This window comes from Poecilia formosa, unplaced genomic scaffold, assembly GCF_000485575.1.
Source record: "Poecilia formosa unplaced genomic scaffold, Poecilia_formosa-5.1.2 Scaffold135, whole genome shotgun sequence".
Taxonomy (NCBI): domain Eukaryota; kingdom Metazoa; phylum Chordata; class Actinopteri; order Cyprinodontiformes; family Poeciliidae; genus Poecilia; species Poecilia formosa.
This window is the reverse complement of record NW_006800074.1, coordinates 984,905-1,003,743: the sequence shown is the minus strand read 5'-3', so window position 1 is coordinate 1,003,743 and position 18,839 is coordinate 984,905. Positions and strand designations below refer to the sequence as shown.

Below are 18,839 nucleotides of genomic sequence, written 5' to 3'. Positions count from 1 at the left end.
AATTCAAGCTTGTATCACAGCAAAAGAAACACTGAATATGTTTCTAGTGGAAGAGTGAATCCTATTTTTATGATCCTATGAACTAAACAAAAAGGTTATTTATACAAAATGGTTCAAAGTTTTAACAGAAATGTTTTTTTTTTTTTTTTGGAAAAGTGGTGCCTTCAAATTTTAAGTTGCATACAATTGTGAAGTGAAAGAATAATGGTTCAAGATTCAGATTTCATTTTACAAGTAAAGATTTTAATAGTTTGCCATTCATTTGTATTCAGTTCTCCTTTTACTCTGACGTCCCAAAATAAAATTCAGTGCAAAGACATGCCTTCAAAAGTCCAATAGCCATCCATCTATCTATCTATCCACCCATCCATCCATCCATCCATCCATCCATCCATCCATCCATCCATCCATCCATCCATCCATCCATCCATCCATCAACTTTTTCTTCCTTTATGAATAGACTCACATTTCAGAGCTACAGGCTGCCATATATTAAGATGTGAGCAGATAAAGACCATAGTTTGGAGGTTCAATGCACACAAGCGATGATTAAACATAATAACCATGTTGAATATGGGAAGCCAAGGGTCTGCTGCCTACACCCCTATAAAAAGCCAGAGTGACTGTAGTTTGGTGGGGTAACTCTTTTTGCCTTTGTTCCCTGCAGGCCAAGCCGTAAATTTAGCTTGCTTAATAAACGTATTCATTAACTTAAGCCTGTCTAGCAGAGGTTTTACATATGCATCTCACAGAGGCATTTCATCAACAATTAATTAAGGCATTGAGTTTCCTCTCAATGCCTTAATTAATTGTTAAACACTGCTATTTCATCTGTTTTTCCCTTTCATTTCCATAATATTTAAATCTGAGATCTTCTGTCAACTTTAAACTTTTACTACCAGGAAGCTCTTGTTTACCCCATATCCTGCCATGACCTGAAACAAATCTTTCACCTGTGTGGCTATTGTTCAGGCTTACGTCATAACCCGCACAAACGGATCCGCCCATTCTTCGTCGAAAACCTGTCGCGCTCTGTGAGAAGTCAACTTTTCCACTGTTACACCTGAGCAGGTAGCTCAATAGCGACACGCCCACGTCCCGGGGCTGTCAATCAGTTTGTGCAGTGAAACCTAGTACAGGCGGCTCACATGTGCGGATCCAACAGCAAGCCAAGCAGCTTGTCTTCTTCTTCTTCTTCTTCTTGGAAATATAGTTCCGCTGAGGCGTAGCGGTGCTCTATGGACGAAACGGTCAAGGAGAAGCTGGGAGCAGAGGATTAAAACGTCCCTGTCGGCTGCGAGCGGAAAATATGACTCCCTTTCTCCGCATGGGAGCGCATGTTGTGGCTGTGCTCGTGTGGCTGCTCCTGTCAGCAGGCGCGCAGGAAAAGGGCACACCTGAACTAAGCTGCGGCGAGGTAACCGACTTAACCGACATTGTCAACTTAAACTTTAAAATTACACCTAATTGGTCTATTTCTGCTTCATAAATGTTTATTATGTGATAACATCGCTCGTTAACGTTGTTTTACGGTGCTACGTATGAACATTATTGTTTTACGGGTCGGAATTCAGGAAAGACGCGCATCCAGGCAGGGATCCAAGTTTAATGTCCATTACTTATTTAGCTGTCCTGAGCATGACACCTTACCTCACTGTCCCAGTTCTGGCCAAGTTACTTTCACACAAAACCACTAAACTTCTGAGTAGTATGAAACAGCCTTCTAAAATAAAATGGCCATTTTCAGAGTTTCATCCTACATTTTTTTGTAACTTTTTTTTTCATGACTGCACCTAAATGCACTTTGAAGAAGTTAGAACATCACCTAAAAGTTTATTATTTCAGATCATTAAGAGGAGCTCCTGTATTTTGCAGGTTCATTACAGAGAGGGTGATACATTTCATGGATGATTTTGATCATTAACTTACTGTTTTGCGAAGCCTAAAATTCAGTTTCTGTGAAGATTAGATTAGGACTCGTTTTAAATTCGTTTTAACGCAAACATATTAAGTTTTTGTTTTACAATGACTTAAATCATTGGCGGCACTGACTGACTTTTCAGTTTTCCATTAAGAGTTCTTAAAAAAAAAAAGTCTGTTTGGGGTGCCGTGTCGTGAAAAGTTGAGTGGAAGAAAAAAGTATGGAAAGAAAATGCCCAACCAACTGAAATAACTTCAGCCTTCCGAGAATTATCTAAGAGTTTGGTGGAGATTCACTTGCCACAGACTGCACTGTAACTGTTGCATTCCTTGTGGTAATCCCCTACTGAAACAGAGATTATGCCTGAAGTGTTTTGGTCTCATTGGTTGGCTGATGCCTGTTTACCCCCTCCGGGGTGAAGATAGCTGTTTGGTGTGCTGAATCCAAGCGTATAAATATAAATTTGAGTGACAGGAAGAAAATGTAATTTCAGAAGTACACAAGCAATAGGTTGAAGTCTTAGTAGATGCTTTGCACTAACACGATACGTTTTGTTTTCTCTCACAGATTTACAGAGCAAGTTAATTAAAAATATGTTCTTGGAGCTGACACCTGAAACTGGTTGTACTAAAATTAGTCGAGTGGAAATAATTTATACAATAAACACGGATACAGAATCAAACCAAACTGCGGAACATCTGGGATGAGTTTGTTTTGACACTGTTTCCAAGTGATCATCTGGAGCTATTTATGGAAGCATAAATTAGATTAGGTTACCTCTTTATTTTTGCTTCATGCTGGTGTTTTATTATTAAATAAATTATTATTACAGCAACAGTCTTCTATAGTCACACATTTTTTGGGGGGGATAAAAACACATTTGCCACCAGCACTCCGCCCTGATTTAACCCAAATTCCACTTTATCTTCACCTGATTTAACCAGTCAGACATGCCATAAAAATAAATGGTTAGTTGTAAATTACACCCATCAAACGCATTCAGAAAGCGGGGAAATAACAGATGAAGATACAGTGGAATTAAGGAGAAAACTAAAAGTATTTAAATTGGAGTTATTTAAAATTGAGGTCATTTGATTTTCCAGGCACAATGAGGTTCATGTCACCTTTGAACAATTTCTGAGCTTCTAAAAATACAGAACCCTCCATTTTTACTGGGTCACCTGGTAAAGATGTGCCAAAACCTTCAAACTATCTGCTGCTCTGCAGATGCAGTAATAACAAGATGATGCAGTTCCCTAAAATTCACCCTTTGAGATCTTTTTACCACCCTTGATGTGATCCATAATGGGAGAATAAAGTCTTTTTACAGCCTTTTGTGTCACAATTTCAATTTCTTCAAACGTTTTTTTTTCGTTTATCATTATCCAGACTGTACATATTGAAAAGAATAGGCAAGTATTTTCTTGTCAGCATTTCATGAGTTATGTAGAACAATAGATATTTGTCTGACCTAAATGCATGTTCTCTTGTCTTTCTCTTTTGACACATGTTTGCCAGAGGTTAGCTGTATATGTTCCTCTCTTCTTTTACCAAGATAGTTTATGCATTGTTGAGCACAGGAGGAAAACTAAAAAAGCCTTGTAAAAAAAAAAGACGTTTTTATGCAACGGGTTAATTTTTCTCTTCCCCAATAAGAAAGTCTCCCAGGCTGTGGGAACCCTAGCTTTTTTATGTAAAAAAAAAAACACTTTTTATGGGTAAATATAAAGTTACAGATGAATTAAAAAAAACACACAAATATAGAAGATTAAATCAGTTAAAATTAAACCCATTTGAAGGTCAAACTTATGAGAAATTGAACAGGATCAAAGTAAGTTTATGTGGAGTTTATGACTCATTGCTGAGTTAACTGACACAGTCGGCAAAAAAGCCCTGCCGACTGGAGGCATCAAAAATGAAACCTAAATTCAAATACTGTTTTTTGTTCATGTTTTTTCAGATGAAATCTCTATGAAAAGTGTTGTGAAAACCTGACACCCACCAAACACATTCAGTAAGAGAAGAAAGCGGGGAAATGTACTAAAAAATGATTTTAGTGCATTTTTTCTGTTGTTTGTCATAGCCCTTGTTCCGTGTTAGAGGTAGAATGAGGTTCAGAAGCTTTAGAGAACACTGTGACGCTTTTATGAAAACTGCACCCAATTTTAAACAAATGTAATGTCCTCAAAGTCCACAGTCTATAAAATTTTAAAACAGCCAGGTTGAAATTTAGTTTTACTCCTGTAGTGGTTTTGTTCTTGTATAAAAACCTGTGAATACCTGTTAAGCCAGTATTTATTCTTGATGTGCTTCGTAGGTGTGGTTCATTAACATTTCCCTTATATCGTTTTTTCCTCGCCTCCAGGGTCTCTCTGACTGCCACATGACCAAAGGTAGCTGCATGACATCGGTTGTATGCTTCTGTTTTATAATGACAAGCTCGCACGCCTGCAGTCGGTCTGAACAGGCGCTCTTTGTCTTCAGTATCTTTCAGAGATGCCCCACCTGATCCTTATGGCTCTCTAAATATTACACACGTTCATCTCAACGCCACTCACTGCCACCCTGCCTCCTGTGAACCATGTCTACAAATTGAAATCAGTCTCCAAGGTAACTTCAAATATTTATTTTCTAAAAGAAATCTACAGTGGCCCAAAACCGTCGACAAAACGCAAAAACCACAACAAAAGCCATAATGCTAATGAAACTATATATATATATATGTAATTATAGCTTCTGTTGTAGCTTTTTGTTGCAGCACTGTGGCTTCTGTTGTTGCTTCTGCAGTATTTACTAGTGCTGTTTTCTTTGCTGACATAATTGCATGTTGCAGTAGGTGCAGACTTCGAAAAGCAGAGTCCTGACGGATCAGGTGACGACAGCGATGAAGAAGGTATGAAATAAACTCTTAAGGAGGGTAGTTAAAGCTCATGTCACATCACTGGTGCGCCCAGTAAAGGTGTGGAAGAAGTTATAAAATGGTAGAAAATTGTTGCCTTACTACGTTTACTGGTGGGAAAAAGTTGAAAAGTAATTTTTAGATAAATTGTCAGTGCCTCGTTTAATTGCTCATTAATATTTGATTGAAATTGGGTTTGGAAATGGGAGAGTTTTTAGTTGGATTTCACAGAACTGGAGTGAACAAAGAGAGTCCTGAAAAGTCTGTCAGAACTTCCAGGACCATCAGAAAAGAAACAGTCCCACAGTTTGATGGAATCTACACTATGTATAACAGAGGCCATGAGGTGCTTTCCACACATTCATCCTGTGTTTCCTGCCAAACTAATTTGGAGGGTCTGTTCATCAAATGTGGATGATGTTAGTCTCAGCTGACCCAAACACTCAGTTGAGTTAAATTCATTATGTTTGTAACTCAACGCAAGCTATTATACAATAGATATTACAATATCTATATTACAATATTATTAATATATTATATTACAATATTACACTAACAGTTCCAACTTATTTAACCAAATCAGTCCAATCATAGAGATATAATCACACTCAATTACATTAATTTTATAATATATTACACATTTCAGGTTAAAGTCCCAATAGCATTTGGCAAACTCTACAAGTTTAGGCTTGTGATGGTATCAACGATTTCTTCCCGACATGTAGATCTTAAAGACCTAAAATGCCACTCTGTGGCAGTGAGATTTTTTTCAAACTCCATCTTCATGGTGTTAAGATGAACTTGGATCTTTATCCACCCAATTATGTGACAGTGTCATGTGTTTTAAGCTGTTTGCTCGGAATCGGAAGTGTGAGCAGGTTGAGATGATCTCTTTCTTTAAAGGCAAATCTTAGCTCTTGATGGTCAGTACAAATCTGTTTGTGCCGACTACCACAACATAGTTACCTTTAGTTACATGGCTGGACTAAGATCCAAGTTTATCTCACCACCAGGAGCCAGAGGGTTTAGACCCGCCTCCTGGCTCTAATTCGTTGTTTCTAGTTAGCACTGGGAGAAGGCGAAGAAGTTGGATTTTGTTTTTCCCACAGATTAACTGTGTCATACCATACTGTCATGACATAGTGACACCATCAATAAATATGTAAAAAAATATGTATTTTTTATAACAATTACATGAAGTAAGGTGCTTTTTTCCCCCTCAATTTCTCTCTATTGATTACATTAACACAGTAACCAACAAACCTCCAGATGAGCTTATTTAAAAAGGTAGAATTTTCCTGACTTACAAAAGATAACCAAATTTTAAGTCCTCTGTGTGTCTTTACTAGGATTGCTAATTTTGTGAATGACACTTCAGTTGGCTCTTTATAATAACTGGGTCTCTTATATTTATATATATATATATATATATATATATATATACACACACACACAATACTGTAATTTGTATAGCATTTGTTTTCTTTGTCTTGTAGTTATTGTGAAAGTCTGTCTCTCCTTGCCGGGATCCATCGAATTCTGCAGGGCAATCCATTTTAAACCAGCCCACATGAGCGCGTCCTCCAAATACAAGGTAAGCCTTGTATAAAAGACAGCCTCAAGTACAGTCCTGGTAAAAGGACACCATCATTAAAGTCCATGGTTTTACATAGATTTTACATAGCAAGCATTATTAAAATTAGTCATCTAATCCTCTTCTGGGGTTGCAGTTTGAAACGCACAACCTGTGCTGAACAACACTAGATCGCATGTAACCCTTTAACACAAATTCAACAAAAAGTCTGAACATAGAGGAAATGTATCAAAAATTGAACCCGCCCGACTATTTCCACAGGGATTCTTATGGTATAGAACAGGGTTTAGTTGACTAAAAATACAGTCAGGAGATCGACAGGAACTTGAAGCGGATCCGTGTAAGCAAACTTTGTAGGACTCCAGTAATGATAGCAGAAAAGTAATTGTTGCAGTCCATAAAATCTGACAACGGTTAGAAGGTGCTCTGTTCATCGGCACTGAGAAAAATGTCTCTAATAAACTGAAAATATTGAGGACACCACTCAAACTTCTCAGAAGTGAACATTCTACCAGATTAAGAGTAGATCCATGAGGTGAATCAAAAGGTTTTTCTGAACTTGGAGGCAAATCGATAGCAGAGTGGCTAAACATTTAAAGGGTTTAGAAAAGTTCATTCAAGTCCAGGCTTTGCCCTGACTAAAATGCTCTGATAGGACCTTAAGATAGATCTGCATACAACTTCTGAAACAACTCTTTGAGTAAAGAAAGGGCCATAAATTCCTCCACTACAATGAGCGAGACTGATAAGATTATCCAACTGATCAGAGCCGGTGGTACCGCAAGCAGCTGAATCTCAGGGTATGTTTGGCTTTTTGAGCACAGCTTTTAAATTTTGCTTTAATTTCGGTCAAATAAATGAAATGAACTATGCTTCTAAAATGATTTAAAAAAAAACAAAAAAACTTGCTTCTAAATATTTACATATTTTATAAACACTACTTAATTTTAACTATGATGGTAGATAGTGGTCCCTAAAGATCAAAGGTATTTATTTTTGCTTGTGTAACAGGCAGTAAAGTCTCTCTATTCCTACTAATTCTATTTTTTGGGAAATTATTCCCTTTGACTTCTTCCTGGTAAATTGATGTCATCCTCCCACGTTGTGTGTTTGAAAAAAAAAAAAAAAGAAAAAAGGACGAACCGAAACCTGTAGACATGAGTTTTTAAAGCAACACCCTGGAGCGGAAGCAGAAACGTGTTCGAACATCTTGTGGGCAAGATGTTTTTGCTTTGCTGTGTTCATTAAATTCTTTGGAAACTGATGCACTTTAATGCCCAGAAACAATTACCAACATCACTTTGTTGTACTTTTTAAAAATAGATTGTGAAATTTTATACATACAATGTTACCTGAAGTACAATATTCAATGAATGTGTGTTACAAAAGGGGCTAGTCTGAGCAGAAAATGCTCAAGTTTACAGTAAGAACATATTAATTTGTTTTGTTAATTTGACTTTTATTGTTCTTGCTGCATTTATTTTTGTTTATGCTGCTGAATTCTTAAAACTGAATAAGATAAAATTGTGTAGAAAGAGGGAAAGATGGATAAGTAGAATATCGTAGGTCTAACAGCGCCACCTGATTATTTTTAGTAAATCTTTAAAAACAGATGNGGACTCCAGTAATGATAGCAGAAAAGTAATTGTTGCAGTCCATAAAATCTGACAACGGTTAGAAGGTGCTCTGTTCATCGGCACTGAGAAAAATGTCTCTAATAAACTGAAAATATTGAGGACACCACTCAAACTTCTCAGAAGTGAACATTCTACCAGATTAAGAGTAAATCCATGAGGTGAATCAAAAGGTTTTTCTGAACTTGGAGGCAAATCGATAGCAGAGTGACTAAACATTTAAAGGGTTTAGAAAAGTTCATTCAAGTCCAGGCCTTGCCCTGACTAAAATGCTCTGATAGGACCTTAAGATAGATCTGCATACAACTTCTGAAACCACTCTTTGAGTGAAGAAAGGGCCATAAATTCCTCCACTACAATGAGTGAGACTGATAAGATTATCCAACTGATCAGAGCCGATGGTACCGCAAGCAGCTGAATCTCAGGGTATGTTTGGCTTTTTGAGCACAGCTTTTAAATTTTGCTTTAATTTCGGTCAAATAAATGAAATGAACTATGCTTCTAAAATGATTTAAAAAAAAACAAAAAAACTTGCTTCTAAATATTTACATATTTTATAAACACTACTTAATTTTAACTATGATGGTAGATAGTGGTCCCTAAAGATCAAAGGTATTTATTTTTGCTTGTGTAACAGGCAGTAAAGTCTCTCTATTCCTACTAATTCTATTTTTTGGGAAATTATTCCCTTTGACTTCTTCCTGGTAAATTGATGTCATCCTCCCACGTTGTGTGTTTGAAAAAAAAAAAAAAAGAAAAAAGGACGAACCGAAACCTGTAGACATGAGTTTTTAAAGCAACACCCTGGAGCGGAAGCAGAAACGTGTTCGAACATCTTGTGGGCAAGATGTTTTTGCTTTGCTGTGTTCATTAAATTCTTTGGAAACTGATGCACTTTAATGCCCAGAAACAATTACCAACATCACTTTGTTGTACTTTTTAAAAATAGATTGTGAAATTTTATACATACAATGTTACCTGAAGTACAATATTCAATGAATGTGTGTTACAAAAGGGGCTAGTCTGAGCAGAAAATGCTCAAGTTTACAGTAAGAACATATTAATTTGTTTTGTTAATTTGACTTTTATTGTTCTTGCTGGATTTATTTTTGTTTATGCTGCTGAATTCTTAAAACTGAATAAGATAAAATTGTGTAGAAAGAGGGAAAGATGGATAAGTAGAATATCGTAGGTCTAACAGCGCCACCTGATTATTTTTAGTAAATCTTTAAAAACAGATGTAATCAAATTTTGTTGTTTAAGCTAAGGAGCCCTGAACAAGGAAGTCAAGTATATTATATTTATATATTATGTTTCTTATCTACTGTCTGAATCTATGAGTTGTAGTTCAGCTCATGTTGAGCCAAACTTTCTTAGACAACAGAAATATTAAAATCAACCTCCAAGGCTTTATCTTTATCTGACTAATTGCTACAGAGCTTCTCTTCCTTATCGGATTCTCCTCTTCTTCCTGTTCTTATCATTGCTGGAAGCCCTGAAGTGAACTTCTGCATACTTCTTATATAGTTATAGTCTATCATTGTTATTGGGCTGTTACAAAGTAATTACCGTAAGTAGTGCTTGAAATACTTTTAATGTTTAAAATTATAATTTTTAAAGAAATATAGTTATTGTGATTGTTTTATTTAGAATGAACATCCATATGAGTGACTTGCTTCAGCTGAATGCACATATTTCTAATCTATGCTAACTGTATTTACCTCGGCTTGTACAACAGCCTCATTTGTTTGTGGCACAGATTCAACAAGGAATGAGTTGGAGATGATTTGAGATTTGTGACGAAGTGCATTACTATGTTAAAGTAGTCATCAAGTTAGGAACAATACGACTTTTATGAGACTGTGTTAGGGATGGGCAAAATAGACTTAAAATTTTATTACTAGAATTTGTGGTATGTACTGACATAGATGTAAAAGTAGTCACAAAAATATTTATAGCTTCTTTGTAATCTCTCAGCATGTCACTGAAGTTCAAGCCCAATAAATATTAAAACTGCTGATAAAATCATATGATTTTTAAAATAAAATAAAAAAATCTTTATCAGATAAAGATTTCTGATTTCAGTTAAGATTTCTGTACACATAACACAGGTTATGTCTGCAGGTTATGCACACATAACCTGCATTTTATCAAATATTTGAATTTATGGTTCCACGTGGAAATACCGTAAAAGAAAACGGTCTATTAAGATACACTATTGGCAATCCCGCCAACAGTCTTAAGTTTTTGAAGTTTTCTGACGTCATTTGTTTTTATCACGATGAATCAAAATTCGTGTCATGGTAAGAAATTGTTCACCATAGTGATAATTGCCCAATTCCAAAACTGTGCAAACGCACTGTACAAAGTGCCAGCTGGCAGAGAAGCTCTTCTCCTTCAACTTTCAACATGTTGTGTGTACGGATGGTATTGCACAGACCCTGGTTGTAATGAACGGTTATTTAAGTTTCTTTTACTTTCCTAACTTTTTCAGTTAGGATGCAAATTATCCTCTTACATCAATAATTTGTCTTTTACTCAGACAAGATCTGCTCCTTGTTTGTTTACTTTTTTTTTGGACTCAGATCTAGCTGTGCATGAACATCCAGATCAGCTGTTTTTGAAATCCTCAGACAAGCATCTGGGATCATCTGCATGCTGCATTTAAAATAGCTGAAATTTACTTTATAATTTTAATATCGTTTCTTCTTAATTCTGATGTTCGGGTTAATCTGCAGCAAGGCACGGCCATCATTTCTAGATACTTGAATATTACTAGCTATTTAAATTGAAAAACAAGCTCCAAGTTTTCTGCTATCTCGATTACAACCTCTTCCCAAAGCGAGTAAAACTTCATTGGAGCAGACAGACCATCTGTATGGTGCAGCATGAGCCAAAGTTACGTTACCAAGAGTACACTATGAATGTTTTGAACTGTTCAAATGTGACTGACATCAGCCTATCGCATTCGCAAAAAGAAGTGTTATTTAAAGTGTCTGGATGTTATGTCATTTAAAAATGCAATGCAGATATACAATGGATTGACGAGGGTATAAAAGTTTACATTGTTTTTATATTTTTTGGATAACACAGTTGCGACTGACGGAGAGAGTGGATTTTAAGGCTCCTATTGTGGTCACAGCAGATTCAAAGGAAACACAAATGGTCAAAAATATCACATTTCCTTTGGAAAAAGATGGTGAGTTAAAGTGCTGTAATTTCTAGCAAAACAAAAAACAGCAGGGTCACTGAGTTCCTTTTCCTTCCTCTTTCTTTCAGTCTGTCCCTTGAATCGTTCTCCAGAGCCCAAAGGTAAGAGATTAACATTTCACAAATAGAATTGTCCACAAAAATCTATAGAAATGTTACATTCAGTACTGTATTCTGTCGACTGATGACACAAAAGTAGAGCCTTTTATAAGACGTACGTTTCATTAAAACTAGAGTATCTCCGACAGAGAAACATGGAAATAGTAGTGCGATGGTGTAGGGTGCTTTTCTGCTTCATGATCTCAACGACCTGCTGAAATTGATGGAAACGTATCGGATCATCAGTTTCTTTTCGATTAAGCTCAAGTGCGTTTGGGTTAAGCAACACGACAGTGATCTGAAGCACATTAATAATTTCACCTCTGAATGAATTTAAAAATTAAACAAAATGAAGATTTTGGATAAGCCTTGTGAAAGTCCAGACTTAAATCTGGTTGAGATGCTTAAAATCTTTTAATGTGGCTGAATTAAACCACTTCTGCAAAGAAAAACAGGTCAAATTCCCCTACAGAAATTTAAAGCCAAATGGTTGAGGCCACTTTGTTGCATCCAAATGGTTGAGGCCACTTTGTTGCATCCAACTGTTAGGTTTAGAGAGGGAAGTTGTTTCTCACGGTGGCTTGGATGACGTTTTTTCCCCCCTTAATTAATGAAAGAAATCATAATTTAAAAACTGCATTTTGCATGTTGTCTGGTTATCTTCGTTTGTTATAATGAAAATGATAACTGCATGTGTCTTTTACTGTGCTCTGTGAATTTTTGTAAGAGAACGCATTATCTGGAATCATTTGTTTGTTTGTCCTAGCACATGCCGTCACGCAATGCATTTAAAAAAAAGACTACGGTCGGTTGTTTACGATGACTGACATGTTCCTCTTCCAGTTCCTAGGCTCCATGTATATGACACAGAAAACTTGGTCCGGCTGCAGCTGCAAAATATTTCTTCCACACAAGGGAAGATCTATTGGGTAATGGAATGGGATGACATATCTGGACAGCCTCTTTTGTGGGTAAGTCATCCCTGAACTATCCAAAAATGTTCATGCACACATTTCAAAACGTTCAACAATAGTTTCACCTGTGTAATTTGCTTGTCTGTGCAGCCTACCAACAAGAGTGAAATAGTTATCCCATCATATCTCATTGCACCATGCCTATGCTTCCTGGTAACTGGAATTTTAACTTGGAAAAATATTCATTTACATATGATGAAAGGAATGATTAAAAAGTAACTATTTTTGTAGGCATGGTTTGATAGTAAAGACATGAAAGGGAAGTACTGTCCTTTCACAAATAAAACAGGTAAGAGTTGTTTCCTGATGTCGCTGTCCGATCTTATCTGCTTCGTGATGCTTTGGTTCATGGAATATGACGTGCCATTTTCTGCTTTTTAAAAATATGTTTAATAGACGCTCTGAGAAGAATGCAGAACAACGTGTCTGTGGCTATGGTGGAGTCTCCGTTAAGTAGTGGGGGCACGGGGCTGAGCTGGAATGTAACCTCTCCCTGTAAAGTGCAGACAGAGGTGCAATTGTGCAAGAAAGACATGGCAGGAGGCCAGTGTGAAGAAGTGACGGGCTCCAGACAGCAACTCGGCACTACTGGTTGGAAGGCGGTGCACAGAGTACACTGGGTAAAAATAAAAAAAAACATTCCTCAATATGCTACACCCTCCGTTCACAAAGTAGGTTGGATCGATTCCAAACATTTGTCAGCTTAGGAGACTTATAAAGATCAGAGGTGAAATGATTCGTATAAAAGAAAAGACATTGTTTGCTTGATGCCTGGCATGAAGTATTTTTACAAGTCAGGCAGCGTTATTGTCCGAGATGTCCTTGCGCATCACAAGTCAGACATTCGATGTGGTTACATCTGGTTACATCGGTTCCTGTGCTTTCAGATCATTTTGAGATCTATTTATTGCACTTATTAATTAGCATTTTAATTTATTCCTTTTTGTCCTTTCAGCAAGCAGGGGAGTTCTCGCCACGCCAACACCCACACCCTCAGCTTTGTGTGCAGGTACCATTTGTACTTTTTTCTTCAATAAACCCTCACTGTTTTTAACAACATTTTGTACTGAGCCATTGAACCTACAGTCACTTTAAACCATTATGCCATAGGTTAAATCTGAAGGGATGGTCTCGTTCTCAGAGCCCCAGTGTCCATTTGAAAGTAAGAATTCAAACTACTTCCATACTCTAAAGAATGATGTCCAAAGTTTATTTTTACGTAGATTATGTATTTAATGCATATTATTGTACAGTTCATGCCTAAGAAAAACATGTTTTTCACAAACTTTACTGCCTCATCGTTGCTCTTTTTGTCACATTTTTATAAAGTAGACCACTCTGAACTCACTAATAAACATGTAATATGTTTCAAAGGCCTTTAATTAGAAATACACCACTTTCATGCAAAACTCTTAGGTCAGAAAATAAGAGTAGATTCATGAGTTTCCTTCTAAACTCTTAGTTGTCTCTTTATGTACTGAATTGTATTCTTTTTCTTAAAAAAAAAAAGGCTTCTTGATTTTTTTTATTTATTTTGTTTTACTTTAGCACATCGAGAGAGATGGATTCTTCTGCTTCTCGTCGGATTTATCCTGATATGTCTGGCTATACTTGGAGCCTATTTGATACGAGGCGTTCTGAAAGGTTGGCTTCTTTAGGATACAAAACTGAATGTCTCTTGCGGTTAGTATGAAAACGTCTCAATATTATTTCTGCTTTTTCTCCAGGATATGTTTGGAGGTGGTTGAAGGATGATGACGTCAAAGGTTTGTCTAACTCTTGTTTTTTTGTTTATGCTGACAAAAAAATACCAAAAACCTTTTGCTGATGTTACAATTCCTTTAAAAACTAGTCTTACAGCTTAAAATCTTCTGCTTCAAATGAAAATGTCAGTTTGTTTTATTTGAACTTGATGTTGTAAACACAAAGTAGAGCATAGTTATAAAGGAGAAGAAAAGGTGTTTTTGAACAATTTAAATAGTCCGCCAAAGTGTATTTAAATCTCAATCCAGCTTTTCTGTGACGCTTAGAGGTTGTTTGAGGAGATAAGTGAACAAACGACATCACTGCAGACTAAGGAACATGCCTGCTATGTCACAGATGAACTTGTAGAAAAGTTTAAAGTAAAGTTTTAAAACAAAATCAAAGCTGCAAACCTACCAACTGTACTTATCTGTAGAGGAGATCAAGCTGAAAATTAGCCACTGTAACTATGACGGAGGTGCAGTGAACCACAGCTCCGGTAGGATAATCTGTCTAGAGTGCAACAATTAGTCGTCCACTCCACAAATCAGGGCTAATTCTGTAAGAGTGGCAAGAATCCAGCTCTAAGAAGTCCTGTTCATGGGTTATGGCATAAAAGAAACAGCTGTGAATGGTTAGCTTCGAGCAGCAAACTTGTACAACAACGGAGGAGTGACTAAGAATAAAGTAAATCCATGCGTTAAAATGGCCACGTAAAAATCCAGACATTAATCAAATGGAGAATATGTAGAAATCTTTTGAAAATACCCCCTGGAAGCTTTTATTGCAGTGAAAGTGGTCCTTCAAAGTATTGGCACAAATATATGCTACACTTTTCATATTTTTAATTGTTCAGAAACTTGAAAAGTATCCAATGTCTTTTCTCCACTTTACAGCCATGAACTCCTTAGTGTCTGTCTGTCGCATAAAATTAAGATAAAATCCACAAAGGGTTTGTGTTTATCACGTGACAAAATGTAAAACAGTTTTTCAAGGCAGTGCAAAAGTTAGATTTTTTTATTTATACCAGTTGCATAGTTCAGGCGGGATTTTTCTTTTTACTCTGTGGCTTAAAAAGTACATTTGATTCATTCAGTGTTAATTTATTACGACATGCATTTTCAACAAATACTGAATTTGCCTTGTGATTCACCCAGCATGAATGTTTTCTTTCTTTCAGGTGCCGTGGGTGGCGGTCATGTGATGCTGCTATATCCGCCTGATGATGACAAGCGTCTGCCAGAGCTCCTATGTCACTTGGGTTCATCTCTTCAGGCCCTGGGCTTCACCGTGTCTCTTGACCTCTGGAGCCAGTGCGAACTCGGCGTGCTCGGCCCCGTGCCGTGGCTCCACTCGCGACTGGACCGTCTGAAGCGGCAGGGCGGCAAGGTGGTGCTAGTCCTAACCCAGACCACGTGGGCCAGAGCCGAGGAATGGGGAGCCCGCAGCTGCGAGAACAATGAAGAGAACATCAGAGGAGTGGAGAGGGACTCTGCCTCGTCCTGCCACGTGGATGTTTTTGGCGCCTCGCTGAGCTGTATTCTTGCAGACTATTTACAGGGCCGCGCAGGCGAGCGGTTCATGCTGGTGCAGTTTGAGTCACTCCCTCCTGCGCCTCCAGGTGGCTATCGGCCGCTTCCACGGCTTTTTTGCGGACTCCATCTCTACAGCCTTCCTTCCCAAAGTCTGGGCTTTCTGACTGAGCTGGCGGGCTCCAAACAAATCGCCTCAGCATCAGCAAGGCGGAAAAGAGCAGGGGGGCTTCGAATGGCATCCAGAGCGTTTGCCAAAAGGCTGTCGGGGTTCACAGCGGGGACAAATGTGTTGCACCTTGCTGGTGTATCTCCAGGCTGTGTTGGGCGGGAAGAGGAAGACTCTGGGGAAATACTACTATTGGAACCAAATTTAATCACACCACCGTCCAGTCCTGATACAGTGGTCGGTAAAATGGATTGGGTCTGACAACTAGAGAGGATCGTAAAGGACAAGTTATGGGAGGCTTCAGTGAACAAATATACCTCAATTAATGCACAAAGACATCCATTTTCTGTTTGCGTTACCCTTACTGTATTGTGGGATGCTGTCGCTTGATGATCTCCAAGTGTCTCCAGAAGTTGTTGGACAGAAGGCAGTTAAGGGTTAGGATACAACTGCATGACATTAGAACATCTTTCAATGGAAATAATATTGGTAAATATTGCATTGATGATATCAGTTACGATATGCCTAATATTTTCCTTCTTGTCTCTATTGTCTGTGCTTCAATGTTATTAGCGTCCAGTGTGAGGATTTGCTGCAGTGAGACTGTGAGATTAATATTGGAAGAAAATGCAATTTCATAAGTCTTGGAATATGTTAGCTGCAATTATTGCACTCCAGAGAGTCCTTTGAAATATGTTTATTGCGCAGTCTGATATTGCAATAATTTTGCGATATACTGTGCGGACCAGGGTACACCCTGGTTGGGTTGCTGATCCAGGACATGGCAACACAGAAAAGCACAAGGCAAACAACCACACAGACATGTTCTGTCACCTGTGGGGAATTGAAAGAGAAACTTGGCGCACTTAGTTTGGACAATGTGAAGAAAGTGGAGCAACTGGAGAAAACCTACACACGCATAGGGAGAAAATTTGAACTCAAGAGTTCAGAAAATACACACAAACATCTATAGTTAGTTTGAAGTGACCTGTTTACCATGTCTCTCAACTGTGGGAGGAATATGACATGTTTGGGAGAAAACGCTCATCCATAAGGACAACATGGAAATTGTGTGGGACATGTTGAGAAAAAGCATAATGTTGTTCAACAGTTTTGCTAGTTAGGTTTATCAAACAGTAATGTCAGCTTGATAAACCTGGATGGTGTGTTTAGCAGCAAGAGCAGTTTTATATGATAAACATCAGGTCAGTAAAGCTTGAGCAGCTAACGCTTAAGAGAAACTTGATCCAGCACTGGAACATGACACTACCTGGAAAAACAAAATGCATTAAATATAGAAGATATTTTTAGGAGTTTGCAAATTGTGTTTGATTGTGATCTTGAAAAAGCAAAATGGCATTAACACAAAACCTCAGAGAGAGCATGCACATGATATTTATACCAACCTTTTCACAGGCACTGTGTGTATTTAAGTCATTTTACTTGTACATGATGGTCTTGCACTTCATCTGGACAGTAAAAACCGTACAACTCCCAAAAGAAAAAATGTATATATATATGATAGACTGTACATGTAAATATGCTATATGGTTTGCTCAGGAATTCTGAGTTGGTTTTATACTGTGATTTCTCTTAAATGTTTTGATATGGGATTGAATAAAGCATTATTGTACTTCTCTATAAACAACTTTTGCTCATGTCTGAGTAAATATGTCTGAGTAAATAACAGATACTTTAGTTTGACTTACTACAATTTCACAATAAAGAGATGAAGCTCAACAGGAACACCATGAAGATGTAAAATTAAGAAGAGATGTGCCAGTCAGCACTTTGGTTGTATGGAGAATATGGAGCACTGCAGATGCAGTGTATGACTTGGGTAAAACAATACTCAAGAGAAGCACTCAATAAGCATGTTTTTACTCAAAATTTAAAAAAGTAGCCATCTGGGAAATTATTTCCGTAGGTGAGCTTTTTGTAGCTGTGAACATTATGTTTGATATATTGAAAAAAGTATTTAATCAGAGACAAAAATACATTTAAAGTACAAATATGATTACAAAGCAAAATTAGGTAGAGCAAACACTTTTTCTAATAAATTTTTCAACATAAAACTTATCAAATCAATACAGTACGTAACATATGTGTAGAGGACAGGATAAAGTATGTTCCAGTGATAATATATCCTGTTTGCTGTTTCTTTCCTTGACTTCCAAAAAACTGAACAGGCTCAGCAGAAAGAAAATAATATTAAAACAACAAAGTGTGTGCGCAAACATGGGGTGTTACAGTATACAAACAGTGAGACTGTGGTGGTAGATCAGGTGAGCACTATCTTGTTTGCAATGGTAGTGCCTAAAGGATGAGCTCCGGTAGGAGTCTACTTGAAATGATGAGGGTGGCTCACACAGAAAAATGTTATCACAATTAAAAGATGAGCTGTTCAAGATTGTTCTATGTTTTAAAATGGTTTCAACTGAGCAGCATCACGGAGAAACGTTTGCGAATCCCCAGAACAAAATAATAATAAAAGTAAAAAGAATCACACATGTGGTGGCAACAACTGAACTCTGAACGTAAATCTAGAAATGACACCGAACCAAACTGAAGTCTAAAAATCCTATTGGAATTTGTGGTCATAATTCTAACGTCTAACTTTCCTTCATTAAATTTTGACTTTTGGGGACCTTCTATTAATTTTCCATTCTTGAAACTTGTAAATTCTAACACTAAAAGTAGTGAATGCAAAAATGAAATGTCATCCTTCAAACAGTCTTGCGCTGTTACTACATCTGCAAATAAATACGTTTCATTTAAAAGTAAACACAGTCATATAAGAGCAGTGCATTCAGTATATGAAATAATGTCAGATTACACATAAATAAGCGGTGCACAAGATAACCAGGGAAAAAACGTTTTAAAACGACTCGAAGATAATCAGTTAAATATAAATATAAAAATCGAGCCACTCAAAAATGAATAATAGGTTAATTTAATAATTTGTCATTTCAGAAAAGAAAATGTGATATGACCGTTAACACACGTCATCGATGGGTGTGACGGCTCTGATGTGTGATTGGCTGATAGATTAAATCCCAGCAAC

At 37.2% G+C, this 18,839-nt stretch overlaps 1 protein-coding gene across 2 annotated transcripts; it reads left to right on the top strand.

Moving 5' to 3' along the window:
- The first annotated feature begins 1,005 nt into the window (after positions 1-1,005).
- Positions 1,006-17,423, top strand: LOC103145077 (uncharacterized). Of its 2 annotated transcripts, none has more exons than XM_016676473.1 (16): positions 1,006-1,417; positions 4,287-4,314; positions 4,406-4,531; positions 4,758-4,814; positions 6,317-6,414; positions 11,142-11,247; positions 11,328-11,360; positions 12,201-12,328; positions 12,422-12,484; positions 12,563-12,620; positions 12,728-12,951; positions 13,287-13,340; positions 13,442-13,493; positions 13,880-13,975; positions 14,059-14,097; positions 15,255-17,423. In XM_016676473.1, exons 1-16 carry the CDS (start codon positions 1,310-1,312, stop codon positions 16,034-16,036), a joined length of 2,052 nt encoding a protein of 683 aa, XP_016531959.1. In that variant the 5' UTR covers positions 1,006-1,309; the 3' UTR covers positions 16,037-17,423. The 2 variants fall into 2 exon arrangements, with proteins under 2 accessions (XP_016531959.1, XP_007562404.1); XM_007562342.2 differs by having other exon boundaries at positions 1,008-1,417; positions 4,755-4,814.
- Positions 17,424-18,839: the final 1,416 nt, after the last annotated feature.

Bases quoted from the DNA above. Each gene is read 5' to 3' on its own strand.
- LOC103145077 (XM_007562342.2), top strand. From the start codon at position 1,310: ATGACTCCCTTTCTCCGCATGGGAGCGCATGTTGTGGCTGTGCTCGTG. The intron at 13,341-13,441 runs GTACCATTTGTA...ATTATGCCATAG, and splicing joins ACCCTCAGCTTTGTGTGCAG to GTTAAATCTGAAGGGATGGT. The intron at 13,494-13,879 runs GTAAGAATTCAA...GTTTTACTTTAG, and splicing joins GCCCCAGTGTCCATTTGAAA to CACATCGAGAGAGATGGATT.